The sequence below is a fragment of the Harpia harpyja genome, chromosome 2 (genome assembly GCF_026419915.1).
Source record: "Harpia harpyja isolate bHarHar1 chromosome 2, bHarHar1 primary haplotype, whole genome shotgun sequence".
Taxonomy (NCBI): Eukaryota; Metazoa; Chordata; class Aves; order Accipitriformes; family Accipitridae; genus Harpia; species Harpia harpyja.
In genome coordinates, this window is record NC_068941.1 from 1,477,843 (window position 1) to 1,504,898 (window position 27,056).

General features: G+C 42.0%; 1 protein-coding gene across 5 annotated transcripts in view; it reads left to right on the forward strand.

Annotated features, from left to right (window-relative positions):
* The window catches only part of RASSF6 (Ras association domain family member 6), a 31,585-nt gene that overhangs the window by 476 nt on the left and 4,053 nt on the right, over window positions 1-27,056 (forward strand). The window contains exons 1-7 of one of the 5 annotated variants that reach the window (XM_052811928.1): window positions 3,667-4,359; window positions 15,589-15,678; window positions 21,942-22,020; window positions 23,227-23,378; window positions 25,359-25,450; window positions 25,911-26,095; window positions 26,525-26,626. In XM_052811928.1, the coding sequence (XP_052667888.1) occupies window positions 15,608-15,678; window positions 21,942-22,020; window positions 23,227-23,378; window positions 25,359-25,450; window positions 25,911-26,095; window positions 26,525-26,626 (681 nt within the window). In that variant the 5' untranslated portion in view covers window positions 3,667-4,359; window positions 15,589-15,607. Of the gene's footprint in view, window positions 1-3,666; window positions 4,360-10,763; window positions 10,940-15,588; window positions 15,679-21,941; window positions 22,021-23,226; window positions 23,379-25,358; window positions 25,451-25,910; window positions 26,096-26,524; window positions 26,627-27,056 lie in introns of those variants that run through there. The other 4 variants (XM_052811919.1, XM_052811936.1, XM_052811945.1 and 1 more) reach the window with 4 other exon arrangements.

The window sequence follows — 27,056 nt, forward strand, 5'->3', positions numbered from 1 at the left end:
GCCTGCTTTAGCCTCTCCGTGGGTCCAGGCAGGTCCACAGTTCCACCTGGAGGCCGAGGCTGACACAGCAGCCTCTTGTCACAGCCTTCAGAGCTCCCTCTTAACGGTACTGAGAGACAGTTCAACACCAAACCCCAAATCTGCGTGCCCAGCCCTGTGCTTTTCGTGCACATCGACTTCACCTGACCATTATTTATGCACAAGAGCGTTTTGCTCTCCCCCTGGAAGCTACCGCTGTGTTGTGAGTGAAGTTGATCCCCACAGTTATCCCTGGCTGTGATCACATATTAGTATTATTAGACAAGACCTAAAGGTCACTGATGGGATACTCAATTGATACATGCTGTACCATAGTTATATTGTATATGAAGAGTTTTAGAGGACGAGGAGAACTGTTTCCTGTTTATATGTAACTCAGCTCTTTTAGATGGACATTTCACCTTCCTGATTCGCTTCACATCCAAGAGCACACATCCCAAAGCAGCTCCGTGGGACTCAGACCACTCCTCTCCAATGAGAGAAGTGTCCATTATTTAGTCCTGCGTTTTGTTTCTAACCTTTTATTCTTCTACACAAGTAATTTCTCCCCTCTTGAGGAATCTTTGGTGATGGACTTTGTTGATTTCCTCCAGGGAGCCAGAGTATCCCTACCGCCTGGGCCCCCACAGCCTGCAGGCATCCCAGCAGGTCCTGAGCCACACTTTTTGCCAACAAAAGCTGCATTAACCCTTCCCCAATATTTTAGGTGTAATCCTTTGTTCACCGACTCTATTCTTTGTTCTCTTTTCTACTAATTTGCCTGGTAAAGGCATCAACTTACTGGGCTGTAGTTTTCCAGACATTCAGAAGACTTACCTTTAAAACCAGGCCATTTTCAAGCCTGGTACCAAGGCAGGTATAAATGAGAGGTTTGGCATCTGCTATGTTTTATCTCCACATGTAGTATGCTAGAGTCAGTACTCCTTTAATCTTTTCTCCACCATTCCTGAAACCTTGGAAGCTACCTTCCATTCTAATAGTCTCCTTAACACTGTTTAATTACACAGGGCCTTAAAACATTTTTCCAACAAAAATTTAACAGCTATTTTTTCTGCACTCCAGAGTCAATAGAGCATTCTCACAAGTAGTAAGTCCCCTACACAAACGCTGACAGCTCTCACCAGCGGGAAAGTAAATTTATTTCAGCTTCGCCAAGTTAGATACAAACTTGTGTCGAAGTGAATTCTGTCAGCCCAATAGCTGCGTCCTTGGGACTACACCACCTTGTGGTACTGGCACTCCACTGCATCCTAATTATCCTGCTCTTCCCGAGCAGGCACTGCTCGGAGTTCTTAGGTGTTCTCCTATATTACAGCGTTGATGACTTCAGCTGGATACAATTATCAGTATTCATATTGGTAGAGTGATTTTTTCAGTTCTTTAGAGACCAGGACAAAGGTTAACAAATGCGTAAACAGAATCATTTATAGCCTAAACAGTCACAACAAGGCGAAGAACTAAGGAACAAGCCCAGTGTAATGTAAGCAGTTGGCATGTGAAATAGCTTTTATTAGTATATCATCTTTACATCGAACTTTTGAATGCAACAGCATTTACTCAGTTTATGTACCAGGGGAGGCTTGCAATAACAAGTTTTTCTGGAAACAGACTTGGTGGAAAATGGAGCTAAAGAAAAATCGGATCAGGATAGACAAACTAAGTGAGAGCTGGCAGACATTATTTTTACATTCACAAGAACTTCTGACAAAATCCAAGAGCCATTTTGTTTTTCTTTCAGCTGGTAAATTAAGTATAAAATTATACATTTTACAAGACAAATTTAAAGTTATGAAATTTTAGTTCCAAACATAACTGTTTGAACAGATACTGCATTAATTAAAAAAATTACTCCACTCCTGAAACTATTTTAACAGCATATGATTAAAATTATTTTCACTCTGCAGAGGCCCTGGCGGCTTGTAAAATTTAAGTGTTGCAGCGACATGCACAATTGGGCCATAGACCTAAGTTCCTGGATAAAAACAACATGAGGCAGGAGGATTTGAGTGTCTTAGCTCAGTCCTTTCTAACTATCTTTGCCATTATGTTTGATTTTTGTAGAAAAACCAAACAAAACCAGTTTAAATGATAATCTTTTAATAGATATGTCTTAAGATACAGTGTCTAGCGTAGAGCCCCAGACACCCTGGGAGATGCAGCAAAGTAAGGGTAGCCAACACTCACCTTAGGTCTGTGGGGCACATTTTGCTACAGAAGCCAGCAGGGGCCAGTGCACGCTCACCATGTGGGGCTGCAGGCTACCTGCAGCCCAAGGCCAGCTAGCACTGGCAGGCACCCTGCCCCACTACTTTCTGGCAGCAGTTTAGCTGCTCAGCACACCCCTCCGTCATCTCCCCAGCTACGTATCTCCTCTGGTACCTTAACCAGGCAAGCTGAGCAGAAATGGAGAGCACAGCCACATTGACCCAAGAATCCAAGCACCAAGCAAGGTCATGGTGATGAAACAGGACCAAAACAAAGTCAAAAAAATCAAACCCCCCAATCACAACAGGATCAGCCAGTGATTGCCCATCAAGTCTAGAGCAACAAAAAAGCAGTCTATTCCACAGATCAGGATTCACAGAGTCCGTGACCAAGCGTAGATGTATTTATTGCTAAAACAGAGACGAACACAGCTCAAAAAAAGAGTAGTTTCTCCAGGCTGAGCTTAAATAGGGTCATGGGCCCATGGGTGGGAGTCAGGGGGTGGGGAGGTTCCTGGTGAGGCAAATCAGGGTCATTATCTTAAATTGGTGCCCTCAGAGCACAAACACTGAAAAAGATGTTACTTTTCATTTTACAGTATCGAGTTATGTATGTGTCTTTGCTGCATGAGGTCTGTTACACTGGGAAAAAGCATATTCTGCACCTCGCAAGGTCTTGCTCATTGGTGGGGGGAAGAGGAAGTAACAGTGTCTAACCTCGGGAGAATGTCACATTTGATGAAATTTCAGGTAATAAAGGCAGCTGTCTGTGAACAGCAGAGACAAAGGACTGTCCCTCTTTGAAAAAGCATTGTCATTTAAGTGCAGATCTGTGGTGTTATATGTCAAGAGAGCGGTGCCAGGCTTGTACATTCACATCAATCTCGTAAAAGTGGTTGTTGATCTGTGAGTCTTCAATTTCAGGGTGTTTCAGTAGATATTCCTTAATTTTTCGCAAAGGTGTCTGAAATTCTGAAATTTGTTGCTGTAAATGAAGGCTTGAAAATTCAGTGCCAACTCTTGCAGTGCTACTGAGCTGACTATTGCAGAAGTGTGCAGGGGCCAAAGAGGATTTGTGCAGATTATCACATGGTCTGGGAGAGGAGCATTCAGCTCCCTGTCCATATGCCTCCAGTAATAGCCGGACATTTACTGCTCAGATGTGGTTCCCGTTTCTGCAATAATTTTTGCATAAAATTTCACACCTGAAATTGCTTCCATTCCTGCACCTGTTAGAACCTGTGCTCTCTGCACAGTTCTGGGTGAGCATACCATCTAACTTACGGTCCTAAAGACGCTCCTATTTCTGTACAGCTTTTTAGCTGATTGACCATCATCCTCTTGTTGGAGACTGCGTCCATCACCCAGCAGCCCATGGTTGCCTGCGGTGAGGATTGCCTCCTGCGAGCGTGGTACATTTCCCCTGCGCGGCATGCATTGTAGAAGCTGGGACAACACCATCCTAGGGGCTGAATTTGCATTTCCAGTGGGCAGCTTGTTCAGATTCTTCACTTGTAAGGACATGTGTACTGGCTAGAAGCAAGGTATCGCCCACAGGGCTGAGAATGACAGTTTGAGATGGATCAAATTCCAAACTGGAAGACACACCCTCCAAACAAGTGCGCAGGGAAGAATCTTTTCAGAATTTCAGCATCTCCTAAACAGCTATTGACTTGTTTATGTTGCCTTACACAGGAACGGGCAGAACTCATAGGCCAAATCAGATAGTGATTTTATATACCGCTGTGTTCTGTATGCCTCCATTCTCATCTGGCTTTGTTTTTCCAAAGCACTTCTAGACCAGAAAGATATTCAGATGTCTTCAACGGTGGGATCAAATTTTAGCCTTGCTAATTCCCATGAAACCTAGCGTAGGTTGTAAATGTGTTAGCCAAGCACTGAGAAGATTTAGCCCTTCGAAGTTAGAGACACTATTGTTTCATCCAGTGCTACTGAAATGCCACCGCCTCTGCCATTGAGCTGACACCCATAGCACGCAGCGCTCACTGTACTCTAGGACCCTATTCAGAAGAGTGTGGGCCTTGGAGAGCTGAATGAGAAGAAAAATGTGATCCATACAATCAGATACTCAGGAGAAGAATACGAATATGACACAGTAAGTATATAAATGTATTTACTCCTGGTAGAAATATGCTAGACAGCTGAATGCCCAAAGGTGTTCTTTGATATTGTAACAAAAAAAGCAGCATTACGGAAGGACAGGAGTGATCCGCGGCAAGCAGTTGCAGTGTCTGTGGGGTGATTTTCAGCAAGAAGATTGAGCGGAGTTGAGGAGTATCCCCGTGTCAGAGGGTGAACTTTCTTAGAGAGAACTGAGGAGTCGCGGAGGTCTCTTGAAACCGCCAAACCCAAGGCAGAACCTCAGTGAGTCAGCCCCATCTGTTTTGCTTTGCGCTTTCCCCTTCACAGTGCCTTCCGTGCTCGTGTGAGATTTTCAAGAGCAAATTAATAAATAAATGCCACGGATGCTCATAGATCGTCTGCTCTACTGTCTAGATATCTAATGCAGTACAAAAATTAGAAAGTCAGTTCTCTCTCTGAACAATTTTTATGATGCGCTTCAGGGATGTTACTTGCTTACCCAGTCGATATTCATTATGGCAATGTTTTCAAGTCTCAGATGTTGCTGGTTTTATGCTAGCTTCCCAGCAGTTTGATGTATCACTCAAGTTATTTGTGCTTAGCAGCATACAATGAAGAACTGTATGCCATGCAGAGCCACAGGGACACAACGTGAAGAATGTCTGCGCTGCGCAGCAACTGTGAGCGAAGGAGCGTGGGCTGCTCAGACACAGAGGCGGGCTGCAACTGCCCTGCATTCCCCCTATGCCCACCAGCTTCTGATTCCTCACTTCATAATCACAGAGCAAAAATGAGAGAGTACTGTTTCTCACGCTACTCCTTTTCAACCTGAGCACTTTTATTGCACAAAGAGTTACATTTGTAAGGATGACTGAAAGTTATTTCAGTAAGGACAAACTATATCCTCATGTGTGCAGGAGAAGCTCTGGTGTGTAATCGCTCTTTAAGGAAATCTGATTTTCTTCTAGAATGCATGCTAGAGTAAGTGAGGTGGCGTAAGCGTGAGCGTGCTCTTCATACTGTTTATCTAGGCACCTGATAGGAGAATACATTATAGGAGCTGAGCTCTTGCTAGGTGACTTGTGGTTCAGTCTCCTAGGTCCCCTAATGACACTATGTACGCTAAAAGGCTATTTTCCTTCAGTATTGATGGAGTTTCATCATTTTATGCCATCGGGAAACTTGGTCCAGTAATTTACAGCCATGTAAAATATGGTGGAGATGTCAGATAGTTTTGTGTCACACATTCTTTACTAAAATGGCTTTATAATCTCAATCTCAGTAAAACATCTGCTAAATCCAGTTTCCACTGGATCCTCTCTCATCCTCACCATTTTCTTGAAGCCTGTAAATTCTAGCAATGCTGGCTAGCATAGGTCATCATTCTTTCTTAAAGTGACTTCCATTTAGTGACCCAAAGCAGAGTATTGTGTGAAAAAATTGTACTTTCTGTTGGCAGGTGTGAAGAGAATGATATCTAGAAATCTGGGCTGCTTGGTTTAACCACTGAAGTGTTTACATAGACAATGGCAAGGTATTTACATGAGCGCTCTTTAGCCCATATCCAGCCTATCATTAAGCTAATTTAACATTAAGAGGTTTTTGCTTCATAATTATGAGTCAGCATCAATTGCTATGAAGCAGGAATATTTATTGTAGCGTAGTAGTATATTCATAGAATCACGGAATGGTTTGGGTTGGAAGGGACCGTTAAAGGCATTTTGGTAGTACACTGTATAATAGTGACAATCCTGAAGCGCAGTTTACTTCAGACTTTTCTTTCAAATACATCTTGCAGTTTACACACACACAAAAATTGCTGCCGAGCTCTTCTCTGAAACTTGCCAGAGTCTTGCGTGTGCTCAGAGCATCACGGGATCTGGAACTGTGTAAATTTTTGGAAGATGAAATTCTGAGGAAAAAAAGATAATATCTTTGAAAGTCTGACTGGTAGGGTAGCGAACACTGACAGCATGACAGTAAACAGCCTCCCAGATCCCCCCGAATTCAGTAACATGCAGGCATGTTCAACAGGGCCTAGGACAGCGCTGCAGACCGTATGCTAGAGATACTTAATCATTTCATTACACAGTGCCATGTACTGCAGCAAAGTCAGGAGGACAATGTCTGATTTGCATTGTATTAATTAGAAATTCAACTCAGACTGATTACTGAGAGACTTCTTTGTATAATGTTCGTGTATTTATAATGTGACTCTAGGACTGATCTTCAGTGGAGCCAAGACATTTCCCGTTTCTTCACTGAGTTCGTGGGGAAAATATGGACTTGCATACATATGTCTGTGAAGCAAAATATATCGGAATTAGGGTTATTGCTGGAGGTTGCTTTATGATTTGGGACATCCTAGGATGAGAAGAATGGGGAAAACTTGAGTACAATGATTGTCCCTGCTCAAATAGTCATACAGCACTTTCCAAATCAAATCTTCCTATGTGTATGCAATCTAAAGGCAAGCGTGGAAGTAACAGGAAAAAATAACTGGTTGTTTTCCAAGGGCAGTTCTAACTGCACCGGGTTTGATACGCCTTCACAGGAACAATGGTAATAGCTTCAAGTCAGAATTAAGATTTGAAGTTTCCCCAAAACTCTAGTTTAGATCTAGTATGACTGTTTGACTGTGGAGAGTACTGGACTGGTATTTTTAAAAGGCATAGAAAATAGGAGACAGTCCACAATATGACTCAACTGCCTTAAGAAGGAAGTATTTAAAGAATCATTAGCATATTGGAAATAGGAAAACTGGAAAAGGTGCTACAGTCACATGACTCTCAACTGACCATTACAGAGGAGTGACCTGAGGATCCTATAATGCAAACGGGAGGAAGGTTAGGGCCTGTTTTTTGTGGGTGGGAGTGGCAGAAGTCTTGATTGTAGCTCTCAAAAGAAAGGTAGACCAGGGTTCTTGTGTTTTAAAGACAGAAGAGTGTAGATATAGAGTAACATGCAGAAAGAAACTTGAAGAAGGGATGTTTTATAGAAAACCTTGGATTTGACAAAAATCTGAGTCTGGAAACCTTGAGTGTGGAGGAGTTAGGGCTTACAAGTGCTGTGTAAGTTGGCTGGGTGCGGTGAGGTGATTTTACTTCTGGTTGAGCTCTAATGGGAGTGAGAAGTTGTATGACTGTAGCTCTTTTGGACAGGGCAGTTCCTTTTGGTTTTGCCCTTTAGAATATTTTGTAGCTCCAGGCAATTAAAATCCTTGTATGGCTTTATAAAGTTCTATAATATCAAGTGGATGATTTAATGGGTGTATATAATCAATGCCAAGCCATGATGCATGACTAATGGTGTTTCAGATGCTTAGGTAAGACCTGCCCCTCTAACAGCAGCAAGTGAGGATAAAGATAGTGGTATCTGCACGTTGCTTTCCATGCAGGCCAAGATCAGTATCTGGCAAGTTCCAGCCCTTTAAATGATGTCCAAACCCTTAGTCTTTAGTATATCTGCTGCTGCATACATCAGCTCTGCTTCTTTTTTCTTCCGTAAAAACTTATGGCCCCCAAAATTCACAAAATGCTGTGCGTGTAAGCGTTTATGGCCCGTGATAGATTATAAGGCATTCTCGTGGATGTGTGCATTGCATATTTAATTATTTGAGCAAATAATTTGTTTCCTAGTTTCTGTTTTCCATGCTTATCAGATATGTCTGCAAAACGTGTCGTGGTACACAAGTATTGCTGTTGGCACTTTGGTGTGATGACAGAAAATAATCTTGCTCAAGAATGGGAGGCCCTCTGCAGGGTAAATGCAGTTGTTTTAAATTCCTTGATTTGTTGCTATTATCAGTGCCATCTCCTGGTAATGTCTGTAATAAAAAGGAGAGAATTGATCACTTTTTTAATGTTAATTTCAGAACTCGTCTGTTGAGCCTCTACCTTTGCATTGCAGTCACTAGTTCAGAAAGTTCAATGAGGATTTTCTGTTTTGTGTTAGTGATCTGAAGTTGTCCAGAAACAGCTGTTTGCAAACAATATTAGGGGGTTTCCTTCTCTCTATAAAGCAATCTGTTGCAAGCTCATGTGTATCCTGTTGTGTTTATGAAAACACTTCCACTGAAGTCCAGCATGCGTGTATGATCTTGCCATGGCCATCCTGCTTATTATGATTGTGTACTACAAAAACAGAACAGGAATCTCTTTGTTTTTCCCATTTGAGATGTTCTTCTAGCTTTAGCATTCTGTTTGTTAATGATTTGAGGCCAGGTTATTAAACAACTGAACTCCAACTTCCAATTATATATTAACTTAAAATTATTTGAATATCAGTCATGCAAGGAGCCAGAAATGTAACACAGCCATTAAAAACTCAAGGATCATCGCGTTCCCTGCCTGTTCCAAAGAGGTCATTGTTACCCTTTTATTTAAGAGGTGAAATAGTATAACCAAGTTCTCACTTGTTTTTAGGTTTCCGGGGCATATAAATCATGTTTATTATGAAAGATGAAAAAATAATGCTCTCTGTGCATTGATTATTTACTTTCCTATGAAAGGAATAGAAGCATTCTTTTTCTTGGACTTTACAGTAAATGAATTCCTGCTATGTGGCCTTAAAGACATCCTCACTACTGCCCCCCCGCCATGTGATACCTATTCCTAGTCTGCACTGACCAGTCTCTGCAAAGTACTTATCAGGTAATTGTGTATGACTCAAATGAGATCAGAACTAGGCCATTGGTAGGAGTAGTTCAAGTGTGAGAGTGAAAACTAGAAACAAATATGAGCCATGTTCACCAAGTCAATGTAAAAATCAACCCACCTGGAAATGAGAACTATAGTCCTTTATTAAAATTGTCCTTTATTGCAGCTTTATTGTATTAATTTCTTCCTGAGACATCTTTGCATGAGTCCAAGTAATTTAAGCATTGGGTTTTCAAAACTTGCTTATAAACTTAAAAAAGCTATCCCTAAAAACTTTAATTAATCTTAAAAAAACTCAAAACCTTAAAAGCTTGGAGTCAGGATGAAGCTTGAGTTACACCGAAGGGTTAACATTACTTTGCTCTGTTGCATGTTAATGATGTGGTCTTCTGTTCTAAAAATACTCGGATACCTCCTGGTGCCTATCAGCTTTACGGTGGAAGTGTCCAGCAGGGTGGCATACTTGTCAGAATCAGAGAGATTTGGTCTTATCTTGGTTTAGAGACTTGAAGGTGCCAGGTTGTGCTTGCTCTTCACTCCAGCGCTCTGATCTGAGAACATCAGGCAGAATGCTCAAGTGTCTCAAGCTGTGACAGCAGAAATCAAACCTCTGGTTTTAAACAAGTTGGGAAGTTACGTGGATTTGTGTTAAACTGTTACAGAAGAGATGGAGCAGCTCCACAGGTTGAGCTTGGTGTGAAGCTCCAAGCCCACCACAGCATGGAGCTTCTGTGCTGTTGTGAATCGAGTGAAAATCTTATATGTTGACTCCTCCTTCCTGTGTTTTGAGAGATTTCTCCATATACAGCAATGAAATCCTTATTTAAATATTTGTCAGGTGCAGAGATAGGAAACTGCAGCATAAAATGTAATCCCAAATATCAAGTATATTGTCTTGCGTGTACAGCAGTGAGTCTAGCTTAAGAGCAGTACACCACAGGATAATGATGTGATCAGGAATCAAATATTTATGGGTCTGTTGTGCCTCTCCCTAACATAAAATTATATAAAGCAGAAGTAACTTGATATAAGTCATAGTGTAGTAAGATGGGTATGAAGGCAAATTCAGGCTCAGTATTTTTCATGCTCCTCTCTCTGCAGCCTCTTTAGGCTTGATCTTGTGAATAAATTGCTTGCTATAAATGGATGGGCAACCAGCAGGAACTTGGAAGGTGTGTGTTGGTTCAAATATTTTTTACAGCTTAAACATCTGCTTATATGATTAGCTACTGAGCAATTAAGCTGAGCAGTGATGTATTCTCTCTTACAGACACAACTATTGCCCAGTGAGTAATATTCGTAAGGCTATTGTACTGTTAAGTGAAACATTGAATACACAGGTGTATGTGATTAAGTGATCAAGCTGTGTTGTCACAATTTCTGTCATGACGTTAGAAATCCATATATCTATACTTAAGCATGATCTGATTGTATGTATGAGTTACTCCACCAAACACTAAAGATTGGTGTACATCTGGAGAAGGAAAAATGACTTTATCCTATGAATTAGAAAACAGACAAGACGAGAGGTTAAAGAGTAACAGTGCTTTCAGCACAGGATGTTTCAGGGTGTGCCCCGTCAGCAAATGATTACTAAGAGTCAGCAGGTTACCTCTCATTATAAAGTTAGCGATTAAAGTGTTAACTGGAGCCTCCCCGTAGGTGTAACCGTGACTAAGGGAGCGCTCCTGTCAGCAGCTTGGAGGAAGGAAAGTGGGTAGGTAAATATTCCCGACATGCACTGAGCTGTGGGGAGTGTCCCGGGTTTCCAGCACTCCCAGTTTGTTAAGCAAAATAGTAATTAACTGCTCTGTGGTTCCATGAAGTAGCAGAGGTAGCTGTCAGCCAGTGCAATGCTGTCATGTCTCTTCCAGGGCTCAGTGAAAGGTATGTGAAACTCCTTCTCTGCTTCTCTTTCTCTGATCGTATGCACAGGTAAGTGAAATGTAAAGCTGGAACTGTTCTTCTGCTTGCTGCGTAACCTGCAGTGTCAGTAGAAAGCAAGGTCCTTCGCAGTCACCCAGAACTCGAGTCAAATTCCTTTTGGGTAATTAGGGTGCCGGAGGGAGGGAGAAAAAGTCTCGGTCAGAAAGTCTCATCAAAAATGTTCCTAAATCTCAAGGTGGCTTGCGTGAGCCAGAGTTGTGATTAAAATGGGCAGATAATAGGTAGTGCTGTTGCTCGGTGTGTACATGGGCATAAGCGTTTGCTGCCCTTCGTTCAGTCGCCAGTGTGATTTAAAAAGTTACGTCAGTGACCTTGTCTGTTCTTTTTGGCGGGTAAAAGCTATCTTTCCTAAGTGATCTGAAATAGAAAGTAACTTTTCTTCATAATAATGGATTACTTACTGTTTGAAATAGATTTGGTGCAAGCCCTGCTCTATCATCATTGTGTGAGGGGAGGGAGCTTGTCTGTCTCTCCTTTGACTCAAAGTTAAGGGGCCGTATTCTCAAATAAATACCCATTTCGTTTTGGTTTTAGTTATCAAAGCCCATTCTGAACCTGCTTGAGCACAGGGGTTACACTGTGTTTTGTATTCAAGTAGTGTTGTTATTGCTCTGTACTGTAGCAGTTCATTTTTTAAACTAAAGCGTAAACAAGTCTGCAAGACAAAGAAAAAAACCCAAAACTTGTTTTCAGTGAGGAAAATGCAAGTGTTTGGAATAAGTACTTTCTTTTGATTATACCTTTGCTTTGGTGATGGGGACATCTAACTTCAAACAAACAAACAAAAAAAACCCAACATGAAGGTTCATATAATGACTGCGTGTGACTAGGTAAAGACTAGTAAAATTATTCTGCCAATACTGAATTTCTTATATACGTGAATAAATCCTAAACTCATTTTTATAGAAACAGATCATGGTCTGAAATTTCACTAAATACCAGACACTTTGGAGTTTAGAAAATTACTTAGGTATTTGTGTTATTGTGCGTACAGTGCAAAGCTCTTTATGCTGTACAAAATATTAGATGTTTATGTTGTCAATAGGTAAGTTAATAGACAGCTGAGCCTTGTGGTTTCTATACAAGAAACTGAGAAGCTTCACCCCATCCTGACTTCCTGTGGTTTTAGAACAGCTCTGGGAAGCACTGAATCAAAATACCTAGAAATCTTTGGGGAGGTTTGGGTTTTTCGTCTTTCTTAACACTGGTAGGAGGTCTGCATAGCACACTGCTTGCTCTGCAGTCCCCATCCTAATATATGGATGTGCCAAAAAGCACGTTCAGGCTGTTCCATACAAATTAAAATGCTGCTTTGCTGCTCCTGCGTGGTTCAACTCTGGATATCGGGTGTCCCTCTCCTTCCAGCTCTCCTCTACAGTTGCCTCCTTTTATCCTTGTGTAAAAATCTGCATGGCTGTTTGCTCTTACATTTGCTTTGTCATTTCTCCACTGTCCTGTCCCTGTTCTGCCCCCTTAAACAAATAGCTTAAAGATCACTGTACTTAAAAAAAATTAAACAAGCCTTCTCATCTGCCTCTCCACTAATCCTTTGACTCTTTCTTGGAAAAAAACCATTTCAGGTAAGGTACAAATCTTACAGAACAGTAAAGTTCACGACCTTTGTGAGATGTCGTGTGCCCTGATGTGACTTGACCCTTTCGCAGCTTTGGGATTGTACAGTGGTCTTTCTTCTCTTTCTTTTCCCTAGACTTCTCCAATAGTTGCAGTTTTCCTCTACGGTTGCTCACTTTGCTTCTGCCACACTTGTTATTTACTGCTATCTTTCCCTTCTGCTTCTTTTGTTTCCTTCCAAAAGTATTTTAGGCTTCAGTCAGTCTCCCTGCAAGCATGAAGTTTCTTAGTTAAGTCTCAGGCCAGGAGGTTAGTCCAGCCAAGGTCCCATTTTCAAAGTCTTACCTATCTGAGGGACTTGTGTGGTTCTAGTCTAGTTTAACATAATGATGAAGACTCCTGTCTGACACCAAGCGAGTCGGGAGACACCTTTGAATAGATGGCCATAACCATATATCGTTGGTAGAGCTGGAGAACTAGCAGCTTTTTGTTAGTTCAAATCAAAGGGAACAATGGAAAAAACACATTTCACTTCTCCTGTTTGCTTCCTCAAAAGAACTAGAGAAATGACATGGAAAACAATCAAATACCACGACGTGATAGAAAATGTGACAGCTTTGTGCATTTACGGAGTGCCAGTGTAAATATACTGTTATTTGTGCTGTCAAATAATTGTGCTGGGGAAGTCACTGCGTGTTCTCAACCTGCAGGTTTCAGGGTTAACTAAAAGTAAGGGCCACAAGATGTGTGTAGCCAAAATGCACCTACGAGAAGGGTACATGGGGAAGTGTTTTATCTCTAGGGTGAGCCGGAGCTGTGGAAATGTTTTGTACGAGCCTGATAAGCAGAACTGGTCACATAACTGAGGAAAATGCAGTGAGCATTTTTTGTGCTTCTGTGCCAGCTATAGGAGAAAAGGCCAGTCTTTGTCTGGGCTAATCAGGCAGCGAGCGAAAGAAAAGGGGGAGGTTTGGTGAAGAATTGTTCCCATCACCAACTACTCTTCCAGTTTGTTTCATTGTCAGCATTTCAATGGCATCTAGCTGAATTAAGATATGCTCAAGGTTTTTAAGGCAAATAATACAGTAAGAGCCATTTGCTGTGTAACAAAACAGGTAGTTCATGGACAATCTTTTTTTTTTTTTTTTTTTCTTTCCTCTCTCTTAAAGATCACTTCTCTCAATCTGTAGAGATCAGCTTTTTCTTTCATATGAATCATTTTAAGGTCAAACTCTATTGAAAAGAATGCAACCACGAGCAATGAAGCGGTGCTAGAGTCGTTGCTCTATGTTTAATAGTGGTGACTTGGCCAAATGCTCTTCTTAACATGTTGTTTCCTGACAGATAGGAGGAAGCTTAAGTGTATATGCAGGTCATCAACTGCAAATGTACATCAACTCCTCTGCATCTTTTAAAATTGTTCTGAAATTACGCTGGCATTGGTAGGTGATTCAGTTGAAGGTATTAGTAAATCAGATTTCAAGGTGTGGCCAATGGTTACTGAAGTCATTTCAGAGGCAAAGGAACAATGCTATTTTACTGCCGTACAGCAATCTCTTCCTGGTATACAAACTCATGTCTCTACAGAAGTCTTGGGGCTTATTTGGCCTTCAGGTATGCTTTTGCCTTGATGGATATCACGCAAAGGACAAAGGGTGTGTGGGATCCTTCCCACTCTCTTCAGTGAGCTACTGATCAAACCCCAGCTGCTAGAAACCCCAGCTGCTCGCATAAAGCTCATTTTGGTAGGGCGCCCTGGGTTTAGAAGTTGTGAAATAACTTCCTATATGTTTTGTAGGGTGACGGTAATGTATTTTGATGCAAAACTTCTTGTTTGTCCACATATATATACACACATATATTTTAGAAGTCATTCATTTATGACAATGCAACTTTATCTAACTTCTAAAAAAGAAGCTCAGTAGTGCAGGATCATTTGCAAGGAAGCTAGGCACTTACTCTTTAGCTAGCAATGGTCTTTTCAAGCTTGAATTTATTTTCTAAATTGATGTTCTGAAGGCTACTTGTCATTAGTAGTGTAGAGAAGCTACTTTTCAGATGTCTTGGACCAGGCTCTGTTCCGTGCTGTCTGAAATCAGACTCGAGTCAATCTCCTGGTGTAAGGGAGAATGGACGTCAAGTGCTGTTAGGCAAATTCCTCTGTCGTCATGCCCAAATAAGAGAGGAAAAGAAGTGGAATAATCAAGTTCCAACGCAGTCTTTGGAGATTTTACTGCGTTCTGTGGGATTCATTTTTTCCCCCCATGTGTGTGATGCCACTTCTTGGGCTGACACTAAGGGTTTTTTTTAGTGCAGTATCAGTTGTCAGTCTTGAGTCTCTGAGTCTCTTCAGTTACTTTCTTCAGTCTGCCTTTTCTTCTAGTACCTGAGGGGGAATGAAAGCAGCCAAGACTGAATAATTAAGCTTATTGAAGAATGCATTGTTGGAGTCTCATGGGTCTGGCTTGTTGCCTACACAACGTGCTGGAATCGCTACATGGAGATCTGTAAATTATATTGCTACATCACTGTAATTATAGCCTTGTTCTCTCTTTAATATCTCAGCTGCTTTCTTTGTGTGCTGCAGGACACTGCCAATGATCAACACTTCTCCTTCTCTTGTCTAGTTTTACGAACCTGGTTAAGGGTGGTTTGCTGAGTCACTTGTTTTTTTGGTGACCCTGGGCAGTGCTCTATCCATAATTAACAAATGAATCCTAACCAGTAAATGGGTTGCAGTCTTGGTGTACTAGCAAGTGAAGTGTAATCATGGAGTGGTAGAGTAGCCCTAAAACTACTTGAGAAGGTCCTGGCATATGTAGTGATTGGGATTTAAGGTACTGTGATATACTTGGTGGGAATGGCTTATGGCTTTTTTTACTAGGGGTGGGAGATAGTTGGGTAGTAAGGCTAAATACAAAGTAGTCAAAATATGGTATAGTTAGCCCTTAGCTTGAGTGTCGAAGCCCGTTTCACTTGTGCAAACTAAGGCTTTGTTGTTGTTAGCATTTAGTCTTTCTTAGTGGCATTAGTGGATATAATTATTTTTTTAACCTTTTGTTTAGATTAATCTCTTCTGAATAAATGAAGAAAGTGACTATGAAAGCACAGCATCTACCTTCTGTTTCCATCAATGAGGAGAAGTTCATAACCAGGTAAATTATTAAAAAACCCCCAAACATTTAACGACTTTGCCGCTTTCGTTCAAGTTACTCCATATTTATTCATTAACAGAGGATGCTGTAGAGAGCTGAGCCTGTAGCAGCAGCAATTCCTACAACTTGCTTTCTGTTAAGTGTCTACAGAACAAGTTTGCCCTCTATATGGATTTCAAAGAACAGAGCATTAAACCTTTTGGTCTGTGGATTTTGTTTATTAGGTAGAGCAGGACTTTTAGAGGATACTGAAATAAAATTCCAAATTAGGGAAGAAGACCTTCCTACCTTTGAAATCTATTGGAAGTGAACTTGAGTTCCAGTGTTTAACCTGAGCTCTACTTGTCTGAGGCACGGGGTTTGGTCTGTAGCCCCAGATGGCAGGGTTTCTTTGCAGAAAGACTTAATTGGGCTACCAGCTCTATTCTGTGGTGAGTGAAAGTGGTTCTTTAGCCTACTTGTAAAAAGCTTGGAATTACACTCAAACTGTATTTTGTGGGATGCTTTTTGACAGTTAAATCTGGCTGCTAGGAATTGTTCCAAATGCTGCCATAAACCCTGAGCTGCTTGGCATATAGCTCCATCCACTTTTTAGGGGATTAATTTTTCCCTTGTTGACCAGACCACAGGAGCTGGAAGAAGGGGCTCTTTTCTCACTTCATTTCCATCCCTCTTAATGTTCCTGTGGGAAGAAGCTAACTGTAAACTTGCCCAGGGATGGGGCCTGTGATAGAATTTCTCATGCTGCGATAGGTATTTGCATCTGAATCCTCATACTTCTATATGTGGCATGAGCAGTGCTGTTGATATATCAATTTTTAAGGAAGGGTGTCAGAACTTTGCCTGAAGCACACAGGCAATAAATGCATCCCTGCCCTTCTCCTGAAGAGTTGTTCCTTTTATACTGCTACTAATTTGGGACCTAGAGCTGGAGATGCATAAATTTATGCTAATAATGAAATGTTCTGTGCTCTCCTTTTCAAGGGCTGTTGTAACATGCAAGCGTGTTTTCTAAACTATTATATAATTTGTAATTCTCTAGCTTTGTGAAGGACCTAATGCATATTTTAGGAAGTGACTTTTTTTTAAAATTCATTTAAACAGCAATTTTTTTACATCATGGCAAGTTAAGTAACTGTTGTTAGACAGGAGTAGTGTCAGAGGGAATTGATCGGTGTGAATTTTCATATATTTGGCATACAAAAGCATTTGGACATGTACCACATGAACCAATGTCTCTGGGTTTTTATTCCCCTATATATTTGCTTTTCAAGTGGTGAAATGTGGATTCTGGCTGACGCCTTTCTGCATTACAGTCATGGTTTAAGTACTGTTCAAGTTCCTTTGCCTTGCAAAAAACCAACAAACAAATGTTTCAAGAATTGCTAACATATTCTCTATGCACTCAAGCTTGCTTCCAATGCAATTTCTAGACTATTGTCCCTCATCTGTACCTTGAATCTGCTGTTACATTACTCTTCGTCCAGTTGTATCGTGCAAATCTTGCTGATGTGGCAAGCCTGCTGTTTGGGAGTTGCACAATGGCTGGATCAAGAGGCTAACCAAAGCATGTACGATTATTTGGCTGGCTGAACTACGGTGTCTTTAAGCATAACTGCGATGCATGGATCCCTATCCATAGATAAATGTGTAGGGCTTGGGGGAAGAAGAGGACACAGGTGAATTGTCCTGGGTTAGCTTTTCAAGTGAACACAATCTGGGCTCTCTTGTGGTTTGCCACTGGGGCACTTGACCTTACAGCTGCCTTGTATTCTGCCTTTGTTACTGGAGAAAGTGGTCAATCTGCAGTAAACCTTACCTTTTGGGGGTTTGCCTCTAGGTTGTTCTACCAGTTACTTAGCTTTGGCTTCCATTAACGGCTGCCTTTGGCTGTTGTCACAACACGACAGAGCCGCTGATTTTCTGGCAGTGTAACTCTGAAGAGATGTCCGTCTGCCTCTTGGTTAGGGCAGTCTTTGGGCCTTTGCAGTGAAGTTGTGTTATGCTAAGACTCGTTCTGGAACTAGTAGGCTGGTGCATGTGTTACTTCTTTCCAGAGCTAAAAGAAGTAAAGAAGGATTTTCTTTTCTAATGTCTGCACTGCACAAGGACAAACAAGTCAGTGTGAGCTGCTGTTAAATCTCTCCCTCGGGGCTTTTCTAATTGCTTGTGTGGTTTGTCACTGTTGGTTGCACTAGTGCGAGAATGAAACCTGAAATATTTATTTGTGCAAACTTCTGTGGAAGTTAATGGGAAGTTTTTTCTAGTGAAGGCAAGAAACTAAGTGAAAATCTAAAGAGCTTGCTCTGAGAAATGATATCTGCCTCAGAGATAACCCTTACCACATCACTTAGTGGTTTTAGCCTGTGATTTTATTTGCTTTTGTAGCCACCATGGACTAAGAGTAATAGAAGGGCCTCAGAGTGTGGCGCAAGTCCTTACGTACTCATAATCTACCTTCAGGGAACTGATGTCTCCAACTTTCTACCTGGAAAAAGCTTGCAAAGTAACAGCTGTCAATAAAATGGTTGTCAAAGGTATTGGGCTGCAAAGTATAAAAAGTTCCTCGCAAGCTGTATCAGCAGGTCTATCAACTTATGTCAAACAAAACTATGTATCTCTTGCTTGCATGTCAATCTTGCATTGCATCTGGATTTTGCCTCTGTACGAGGCCAAGGCGTGCTTCATCTTGCTTACCTGTAGCCAACATGATGCAAATTTCGCTTGTACCTGATTCATATCTAAGCCTATTAAAACTTTCCCTTTTGGTGGGATGACCTGAATACAATCCCTCATTGCTCATGGGACACGAAGAACCTGTAATGAGCTATTCGAACACAATGGAAAGAAAGGTTTTCACCACTTGTATTACTAGGATTGAGGAGCAAAGTGACTTGAAGTAAATGTTGGAAATGCTGTTTTGGAGTTGGGCACTCTGTTGATAAAGCCACTTCAAAATATTTTGGGGGGAGTTGCAGTAGGTTAAAGTAAATAATTTACATCCAGAGTGTTAGAAGGGAATGCAGTTAACCTTCATGAGTTTAGTGGTGCAGTCTGTGTCCTCATGTTACCTGCTGAGTAAAAGCCCTGTTTATCTTTTCCCTTCTTACCATGGGAAAAGGCTCACCAAGCAACAGGACACTGCCCACTTCAGTTCTTAAAGTAGAGCAAGGGAGGGATACGGTATGCCAAGGAAATTTTTTCACTTGCACACTTTGCATGCCCCTCTGTCTCAAACACAGGATATACATATTAACCGGTGTCCCCGCTCCCCCCGCTTCCCTCTGCAGCATGTCAGGCTGGGGAAAGGCCACATTCCTGCTGACCAGTCTCAATGTCGAGCTCTCGGGCAGCACTGTCCATCAGTCCCACTCGGGCACTCTGCAGTGTCAGATGTCTGCCTGCGTCACCCTGAAGGAAGAGGCAGGTGCTACAAGTGTGTATCCCATGTAGAGACTCACATCAGCATATAGTTCTGCTCAGCGTTATTCAGAGATACCGTGTTGTCCAGATGCTTTGGATATGTAAAAATGGTCAGAGGTGACTGAGAAACACAATCCTGTCTAAGGCGCTTGCTTTGAGCTCTCAGAGAGACAGTAGGCAGGGGAGGCTGAAGGTGGAAGAAGAGCGTGTGTGTCGTAAGCCACAGAAGAGGGTGTACGCTGCTGGAGTAAGACTATGACAGTCCCAGGAGAAGATATTTTTGTTGTCTACTTGGTACACTTGGAATCATACCTAGCACTTTCCAACCAAAACGATTTGTGTTTTCATCCTTCTCCTATTCTCTTGCACTGATTTCTTGGGAGTTTCTTAGTATCTAAGGTGAGTTCCCCTGAGCAACAGACTTTTTTATTTTTTAAGTTGCACAGTCAACTGTGCAGCCGTTTAAACAGTCACTTTGAGTAAATTGAGTCACAATCTGATCAGAGAGAGATGCTATGAAATAATATTCATTTCACCCCTGAAAATAACCTTCTGAACTGCTTTGCAGTGACGGACAAGCTGATACCATTCCTAGGGGAGAGATCGGTCTTAGGTTTGTCATTTCTGATAAGGGTGCCACTCTTGTCGTTGATAATGTCCTCGTGTTCTGGGACATGGGTGTGTTGTGACTGTTACAGGAAAACACATGTTAAAAATTCTGCTGAAACAACTCATGCCAGTGTTTCTAGTGCCCCAAAGCTGCACTGTAGAGTTCTTATCTAAATGTATCTTTCTGAGAAGGTAGTGTGTAATACTTTGCATATAGTCTTGGTCCATATATTCCTGTGTCTCCAGTGTTACTTCTTTTATGTTCTTGGTGAACTCTGAGTGTCGAAATATTAAAATGTAATTTCCACTGAGTGTCATTCCCATGTGTAACTTGTTTCTCAATGATGGTGCTGGAAGTCAATTCTTGGTTTTGGTTTTGGGGAGGGGTTTTGCTTTTGTTTGGTTTTGGTGACTTCTTGTTTGTGTCTGGTTGTTTGGGGTTTTTGGCGGGGGGGGGTTGTTACTTAAAATTGGCGTAGGAGTTGTAATAGCACTTCTGATAGTACATGGGTCTTAAGTAGTTTCAGTAGGTCTTGTGGAACTTAACTGTGACAAGAGTTTGCAAATGCTGTCTGTTTTGCCTGTGGTTCAGCTGTTAGAGTATCTCATACTAGATGAAAAAATGGAAATAATAGACACTATTTGGAAACAAACTTGGTGTCTTTACTCACCACTGTAAGACAGGACGTAAAAGCATCTGGATCATTTGTCATCTCGGTGCTTAAAGATTGTCTGTGAGGAAGAATTCATACATTTCCATGCAATTGTTTATCTCTGCTGGTGGAAATTGCTTTCTTGAATTACAATCTAAATAATCTTTGGTGTTTAATCGGTGTGGGGAAGAGCATTTAATTCTTGATGGTCCTGAAATACGTATCACTTAATTCTGTCTTTTTTCGGTCCTCCTTAGCCTGAGCTGCAACTTGCTTTTTGACTTCACGAGAGCCTGGCACTGCTGACGTGGGATCAGCAGCTGCTTAGCAGTAACTGCAAGGTGCTTTTCCACAGCGCTGGTGCCGAAGCAATCATCCCCCAGCCTGTGTTTGTGCAATGTGGCATTTATTGCTCCTTTCCCATTTACAAGGTCTGCGTGGGCTGTCCACAGCACTGCTGCTGTTAGCTCAGGTGGGAGTGGCGTTTGCACTGGCTGTCAGCAGAGAGCTGGCCTTGCCCTGCGCTGTGACTTTAACCCACCTGGGATGCTGCACAAGTGCTGTCTGTACACCCACAGGCTGCTCAGGTATCCAGGATGTTGAGTAGCCCAGTCTCTGCTTAAATTTCCCAGGAGGTTTGGAAATCACATAGTTAAAATCCAGTAGCTGAAGTTCTTTGCAGACTAAGTTGCCAAAGGGAGGAGGAGGTGGCTGTGGCCTAGAAACTGTGATGTGCGGTAGCTCTAATTTGGTTATTTTGGAATGCCATAAAACTTTAAACTTTTTCTAAAACCCTGTTGTCCTGCAGTGTTGCAAGTTTATCAAGGATGGTGACAGGCATCGTTATCTGTGGTGGTGGTTCTTTTAATATTAAGTTTCAAACATCATTATCACTGGCGTGCCGCACGTTGCCTTCCTGCCTTCACACAGTGTTTTCAAAGCAGAATGTTACGCTGCTTTTTTTTTTTTTTAATTGCATCATGAATTTCTGTTTGAAATCTGAGATGATGGGCAGGCTTATAATCCTTGGTTGTTGGCAGAGGTTCTCTTCATTGCCATCCTTTCTCTGCTGAGCAAAGACTTAGTGCAAAGCTGTTATGTTTCAAGCAGAAGGAAACTGAAATGTTTTGTCTAGGCATACTGTAGATACTCTGAAATAAGAAGAGTATCTGAAGAAATATAAGAACCCAATGGAAACCATTATGGAGAGAAAACAAATTGTAACCCAACTAAAATGATCTGCAGCGTTGGTGCATGGGAGTGTTGTTCCTGTTTGCTTCCCCCTCATGACTATAACAGAAGTCCAAAGTGCAAGTTACTCTGAGGCAGTGTTATTAATGTCACATCAGACTGTGACTAATTCATTTCCTCTATGTATCAGGTCTTTAAAGAAGCAACTTACAAGCAACCCAGTATCCTGACAAAATTTTACTCCTGGAAAATGATGTATTAATCATTAACAAACCTGTACAGAGATGCAGTGGGTAACACTGCAGAGTGTTACCCTGCCACTTAGCATCTGGATTTTACAGTGATAGAGATGTTAATTATTCTTTTCACTGTGATCTTTTATTCTAGAGAGCAGCTCAGTTCTCTTCTGAAGACTTATAACTCTTACTATTCTGATCAAGAAAATCTGCAACTGTCACATAACCAGGTAAGGATCTCTGTAAAAAAAATAGTAAAAGCACGGTGTGGTAGTAGGAAAGCACTAATGGGCGCTGATGTTTAATGCAGCTAGACTGAACAGTGTAGCATACTTGTTCTGTGTTAGTATATTAGACAGAATATATCGCTAATAAAAACGCCACAGCAAGTGCTAGAGTCAAATGCTGTAAGGAGAAGAGAGCAGAAATAAGTACGTTCAGACAAGTGGGAGTTTCAGATTTTTAGCAGTGCCATCTCCTTGCCATCCTATTCCTTAGCGTATCACAAGAAATCATTCTTTGGGTTGATCTCTCAAGTCTTACATTGTTAGCTGGCAGGGAGTAAGTAGTACTGCAAATATTTGTGTGGGGTGCAGCTCCCCATTGCCCCTTCAGTTTGAACGCACCGTGGGTAATGGCAGGACTGCTGTCACTTGGGTCAAGGAGAGACTTAACACTCTCCTCGAATGTGAACCTTTAGTACAGAGAAAATGCTTGTAAGCACAGCCCCAGGAATGCATCCTCTGTGGAGACCGAAGGGCCTGTGGAGCTGAAGGACGGATGAAAGCATGAATCGTGTGTCTCGTGCTAGAGAGTCCCTGGTCTAGAAGTCTGAACCTCCTTTTCCTCACAAGCTGTGTTTCTGTCTTTTTGCTGCTATCAAGACCCAAAAGGGACATTAGAGCAATTGTGGGCAAAAATGGTCTGAAAATGGGAAGGTCTCACTTCTCTGTCCCAGTTCATTCTGCAGTGACAGTGTTCTATGTCAGCAAGAATGGAGACCAATAACAGCTTTTGAACTGATGCAGTGCTTTGCATCAACAAGGACGATTTCATTAACTGCTGCTTCCTCCTTTACCAGCACCCATTCTTCCCCATTACCACCTTCTTAGCACCCTGGTTTACAGAAGAGCTAGTCATCCAAGTAGAACAAATAGGATTTGACTTGTTATTGTATGGGATTATGGACATGTTGGTTGGAAATCGTCCTGGTCAGTCAGACTAATGCTGACACAAGATCAGGTCAGCTGCAGCTTTAGTTAGCTGTTTCGGAAATATCTTAAGTATGGAGATTACACAGCCTCTCTAGGTGACCTGTTCCAGGGCTGTGTCGGCCTTAGTGATTTCACTGTATTCCTGTTACTTTGAGGGGGATTCAATTATTATTACTTGGTTATTATGCAGCACTCCTTGTTCCTTTTTTTTTTTTTTTCCAGCAAGAAGGAAGCAAACCATTTATTGAAGGCATCTTGTCCATATTTTGGGGAGTCCGACATCCTATCCGATTAAAAATTCAGGATGAGAAGCAGATACCCTCTTTTGTAACCCTGAAGTCAACAGAGAACGTGGGTTTGTTCCCTAGTAAAAGGTAACTTCCATAAGAAGGAGGCAAGCTAGTATTTCAAGAGAGCTCATGTAGGTGGCTTCAGTGGATATGGCTGGTTGTATATCCCAGATTCCACAAAGGCCGTGGTGGTCACTTGCACAGCAGTACTCTGTGCCCGGTGTAACTGGTGTGGTCTTTCAACAGCTACTCCTGGGCAGAAAGATGCATCTTTGTAGCATCTTTGTTCCATCTTTGTCTGGCTTTCAGCTTAAGAACAGTTGAGAAAGTGGAGGAGGCTGCTCATGTCTATACTGAGTATTGCCACGCAAGTACTGGGAAATGTGTATATATATAAAAATTTACAACACCCCCCCCCCCCCCGCATATATGTACACCTCAAAATGTCAGTAGTCCTTGAAAGACCTCATGTTGGCGTATGTTCTACAGCATGATGGAAAAAGCTGTCAGGTTAGTACTAAGTGATCGTTTATCGCAGGTTACCTTCCCAGGTACTTCAGTTGTGAAACAATTGCTTCCCAGCGCAAAGCTCAAGCCAGGTAATAAATACTGGCTTTATGTGTGCAAAATCTAATGTTAAAACCCCTTAGAAATACACACAGATCAGCTGCTCCTTCAGGCTGTTGTCTATGATATTTCTTATCTGAGTGCACTGTGCTGATCTGACTCCTGCTAGATTTGCCGTATCTGTAAAAACAGTTGTAGGTTCTTAGAGTATTTCTTCTTTCTGTTTCGATCATGTATTTTGCAAGCCTTGGTTGGTGAATTGTGAATTGTATCTGATGAGCTGAAGCTGAGTTGTGTGTGTCATACGGAAGCTGAGGCAATGTTTACCCTGAATGACTCCCGGATAAATTCTGTATTTCAGAGCTCGTTTTCTTAATTATCCGTTGTCTTAGACTGCATGTGGTACATGTTTGAATTGTGGATTTAATTCTACCGTCACTGCAGCTGTGGAGTTCCAGTAAAGTCAGGGACAGTCTTCCTCCCTATCTGTTGCTGTTGCTATTAAGGGATGTAACCTGATGGGAGTAACCAGCAAAGAACTCGAGTCTAAGGCAAACCTGGTTCTCTTTACCTTGACCAGGTCTACTGTTAAGGGGTGCTTGTGGCCTGTAGGATAGGGTGCAGTCTGGCAGTTGAAGTTATGCTTTGCCTTTCGTTTCTTAAAAAACCTAGGACTGTTGGAGATCTGAATCTTAAAGTAAATATTAATTCATGATCACAGAAATGTGAAGCTGCCCTGACATGCTTTAAGGTATGCAGAGCAGCTTGACTGTTTGATCTTAAATGAACTTTTTAAATGCATGGAACACAACTGAGATCGTTGTTTGGCACGTTCTTTGGAGTTAGTTGAATATTGCTTTGAATATATAGATAGGAAATTAATTTTTAATTTTTGTCCTACAAATTGGTTTATTCTCAGTCAGAGCAGTAACTGGCCGAAGACTTTCTGCTAGAGAGTTTATGCAATGAATTACGGAAATACTGGCATAAAAAAAGTTGGGTTTTAAAACAGGCTGGATTGAATTCCTCTCACTCAGAACTGGTTTGGATAGCACGAGGGGCTAGTATGGTAATGTAATCTTTCATGTCCCCAGATAGGACGCACCCTGTGACTGTTTGAACCATAATATGTGTGTGCTTTCCGTATGCCTGCCTGGTACCCCATGTGCACACTCTGGGGCATTGCTATAAAATAGATAAAGAATTACTGCAAATTATTTAACGGACATCATGGTTGATGTTCAACAGGCTCTAAATAGGGTTGTGTTACATTTGGGATCCCTTGTCATACCACATTTTACTATTTTATAATGATATAAACTAAAATTACTGTGTTCATATACTACATTGAATTCTGTAGTCATGTTATATGAAGTTTTGAATGGGGATAGGAACGTATTACATGAAGCCTGGCTACAGGTTAAATTGAAATCACTGAGTCAATGAGGAGTCATCCTCATGATAGAATAAACTATAAATATATGTTTGGTATTTCAGGGGAATGACACGCTGGGGAGAATTTGATGACCTACATCATATTAGCGGGGAGACATTGAAATCTACTGAAGAAAAGCCAAACCTTGAGAAAAGTTAGTGTCGGTGCTCTTATGTTCACTAAAAATCCTTTGTTCTGTGACTGTGCAAAAATAATTTGACATATTAGGCCTTCCCTGCCAATAAAGGGAAATCTTTTTCTGTCTCTGTTTAACACCTATTACATGCTAGTGAAACACTGATGTATGACCGGTTAGTGAAGACATTGAGGTGCTGGTAACTTTTCAAACAGGCAGTGCTAACGGGCTGTGCTTTCACCAAAGAAATCATTCCCAAGAAGTAAACAAAATAGCAAACTGTGGCCACTGCAGATAGCCTATTGCTCTGCATTGTATGCCTATGCCTTGCTCCCCTCGCGCTCCCTCCACCCACCCAAAAAATAATTAAATAATAATAAAAAAAAATCCCTCCACCAAGAGCCTCCTTCCTGTGGGGGTGCTGGCAAGGAGGGTAGAGCAGCTGTACAATACGCTGATGCGGTTTCATTTTGTCCAGGTTATTCAAGTTACGAAAGCTGCACTCTGAAGTCCAAGAGCGAGCAGGAACATGACTGTGCTACCCTGCCCAGGGCCGGCAGCAATGCCGCAGCTGTACGGAAGAGGACCAAGTTCCCCATGATAGCGAGGACAGAAGTAGAAACTCACAGGTTTTCGATTAATGGCCACTTCTACAACTACGAGGTATGAACGGTTATGCTTGTCTTAGATCGCCTGAGGCTGGGTAATGGGACAGAGAAAAATGTCCAGCAAGCTTCTGGACTCCCCTCCACCCCCTTAGCCAACAGGGACACTCCACACTGGTCCCCCTGCGTGGCCGGGCCAGTGTTGCTGGCCCCTGGGCTCAACCCCTGGGGTCTGCTTTTGGGGTCTGTTCCCGAAGGTGGGTTTCAAGTGTGCATGGCTGCTGCCCGGGGGGCTCCACAGTGGTCCTACGTACCAGGGGGGCTCTGCTGAGGACACTGCCCGCCCTTTGCTTTATGGCAACAGTGGCAGCATACCTGACAGCTTGCTTTGTCCCGGAGCTGCGCAGGTTTAAGTCCTTTTGAGTGCCAGCCATTGAGTACGGCAGTCCTCATCCTCATGCCCTTTTGCTGCTCTTTTTGTTCCCAGACATCAGTTTTCACTCCGGCTTTCGGATCAGAAACCAAAATAAGAATAAACAGCCAGATGAGAACAAGACAAGTAATTGAACAATTGCTTCGGAAGTTTAAGGTAATTCTGTATGTTTGCAGAAGCAAGTGCAGCCGTGTTCTAGAAATGCTAACTTGAGCGTGTCACATAGTGCTGTGCGAAATGCAGGAAATAACTGAGAGAGGATAGTGTGTAGAACAGAGCATAAAAAAAAATCCACGTGGGCTGTTTTTAAGGAATGGGTTGGTCTTATTTTACAAATGTTCCAAGGCTGTGTGAGTCTAGAAAAGTTCTATTGGGTGTATGGTGTGCCGTGAAGGAAGAACTACAGAACGGCTTCTCTATCAACTCACACGCAGGAGGGGAAAACTCTGCTGTACTTCCAGCGTTTCCGAGCACAGGTAAAGGATATTTGTTTAATGCGCATGGCCGTGCTTCCCTCTAGTGACGGGCCCTGGTAATTGTATTTTGCTTAAAACGGTAGGGAATTCTCTTCTAGCCCGAGTGTCTG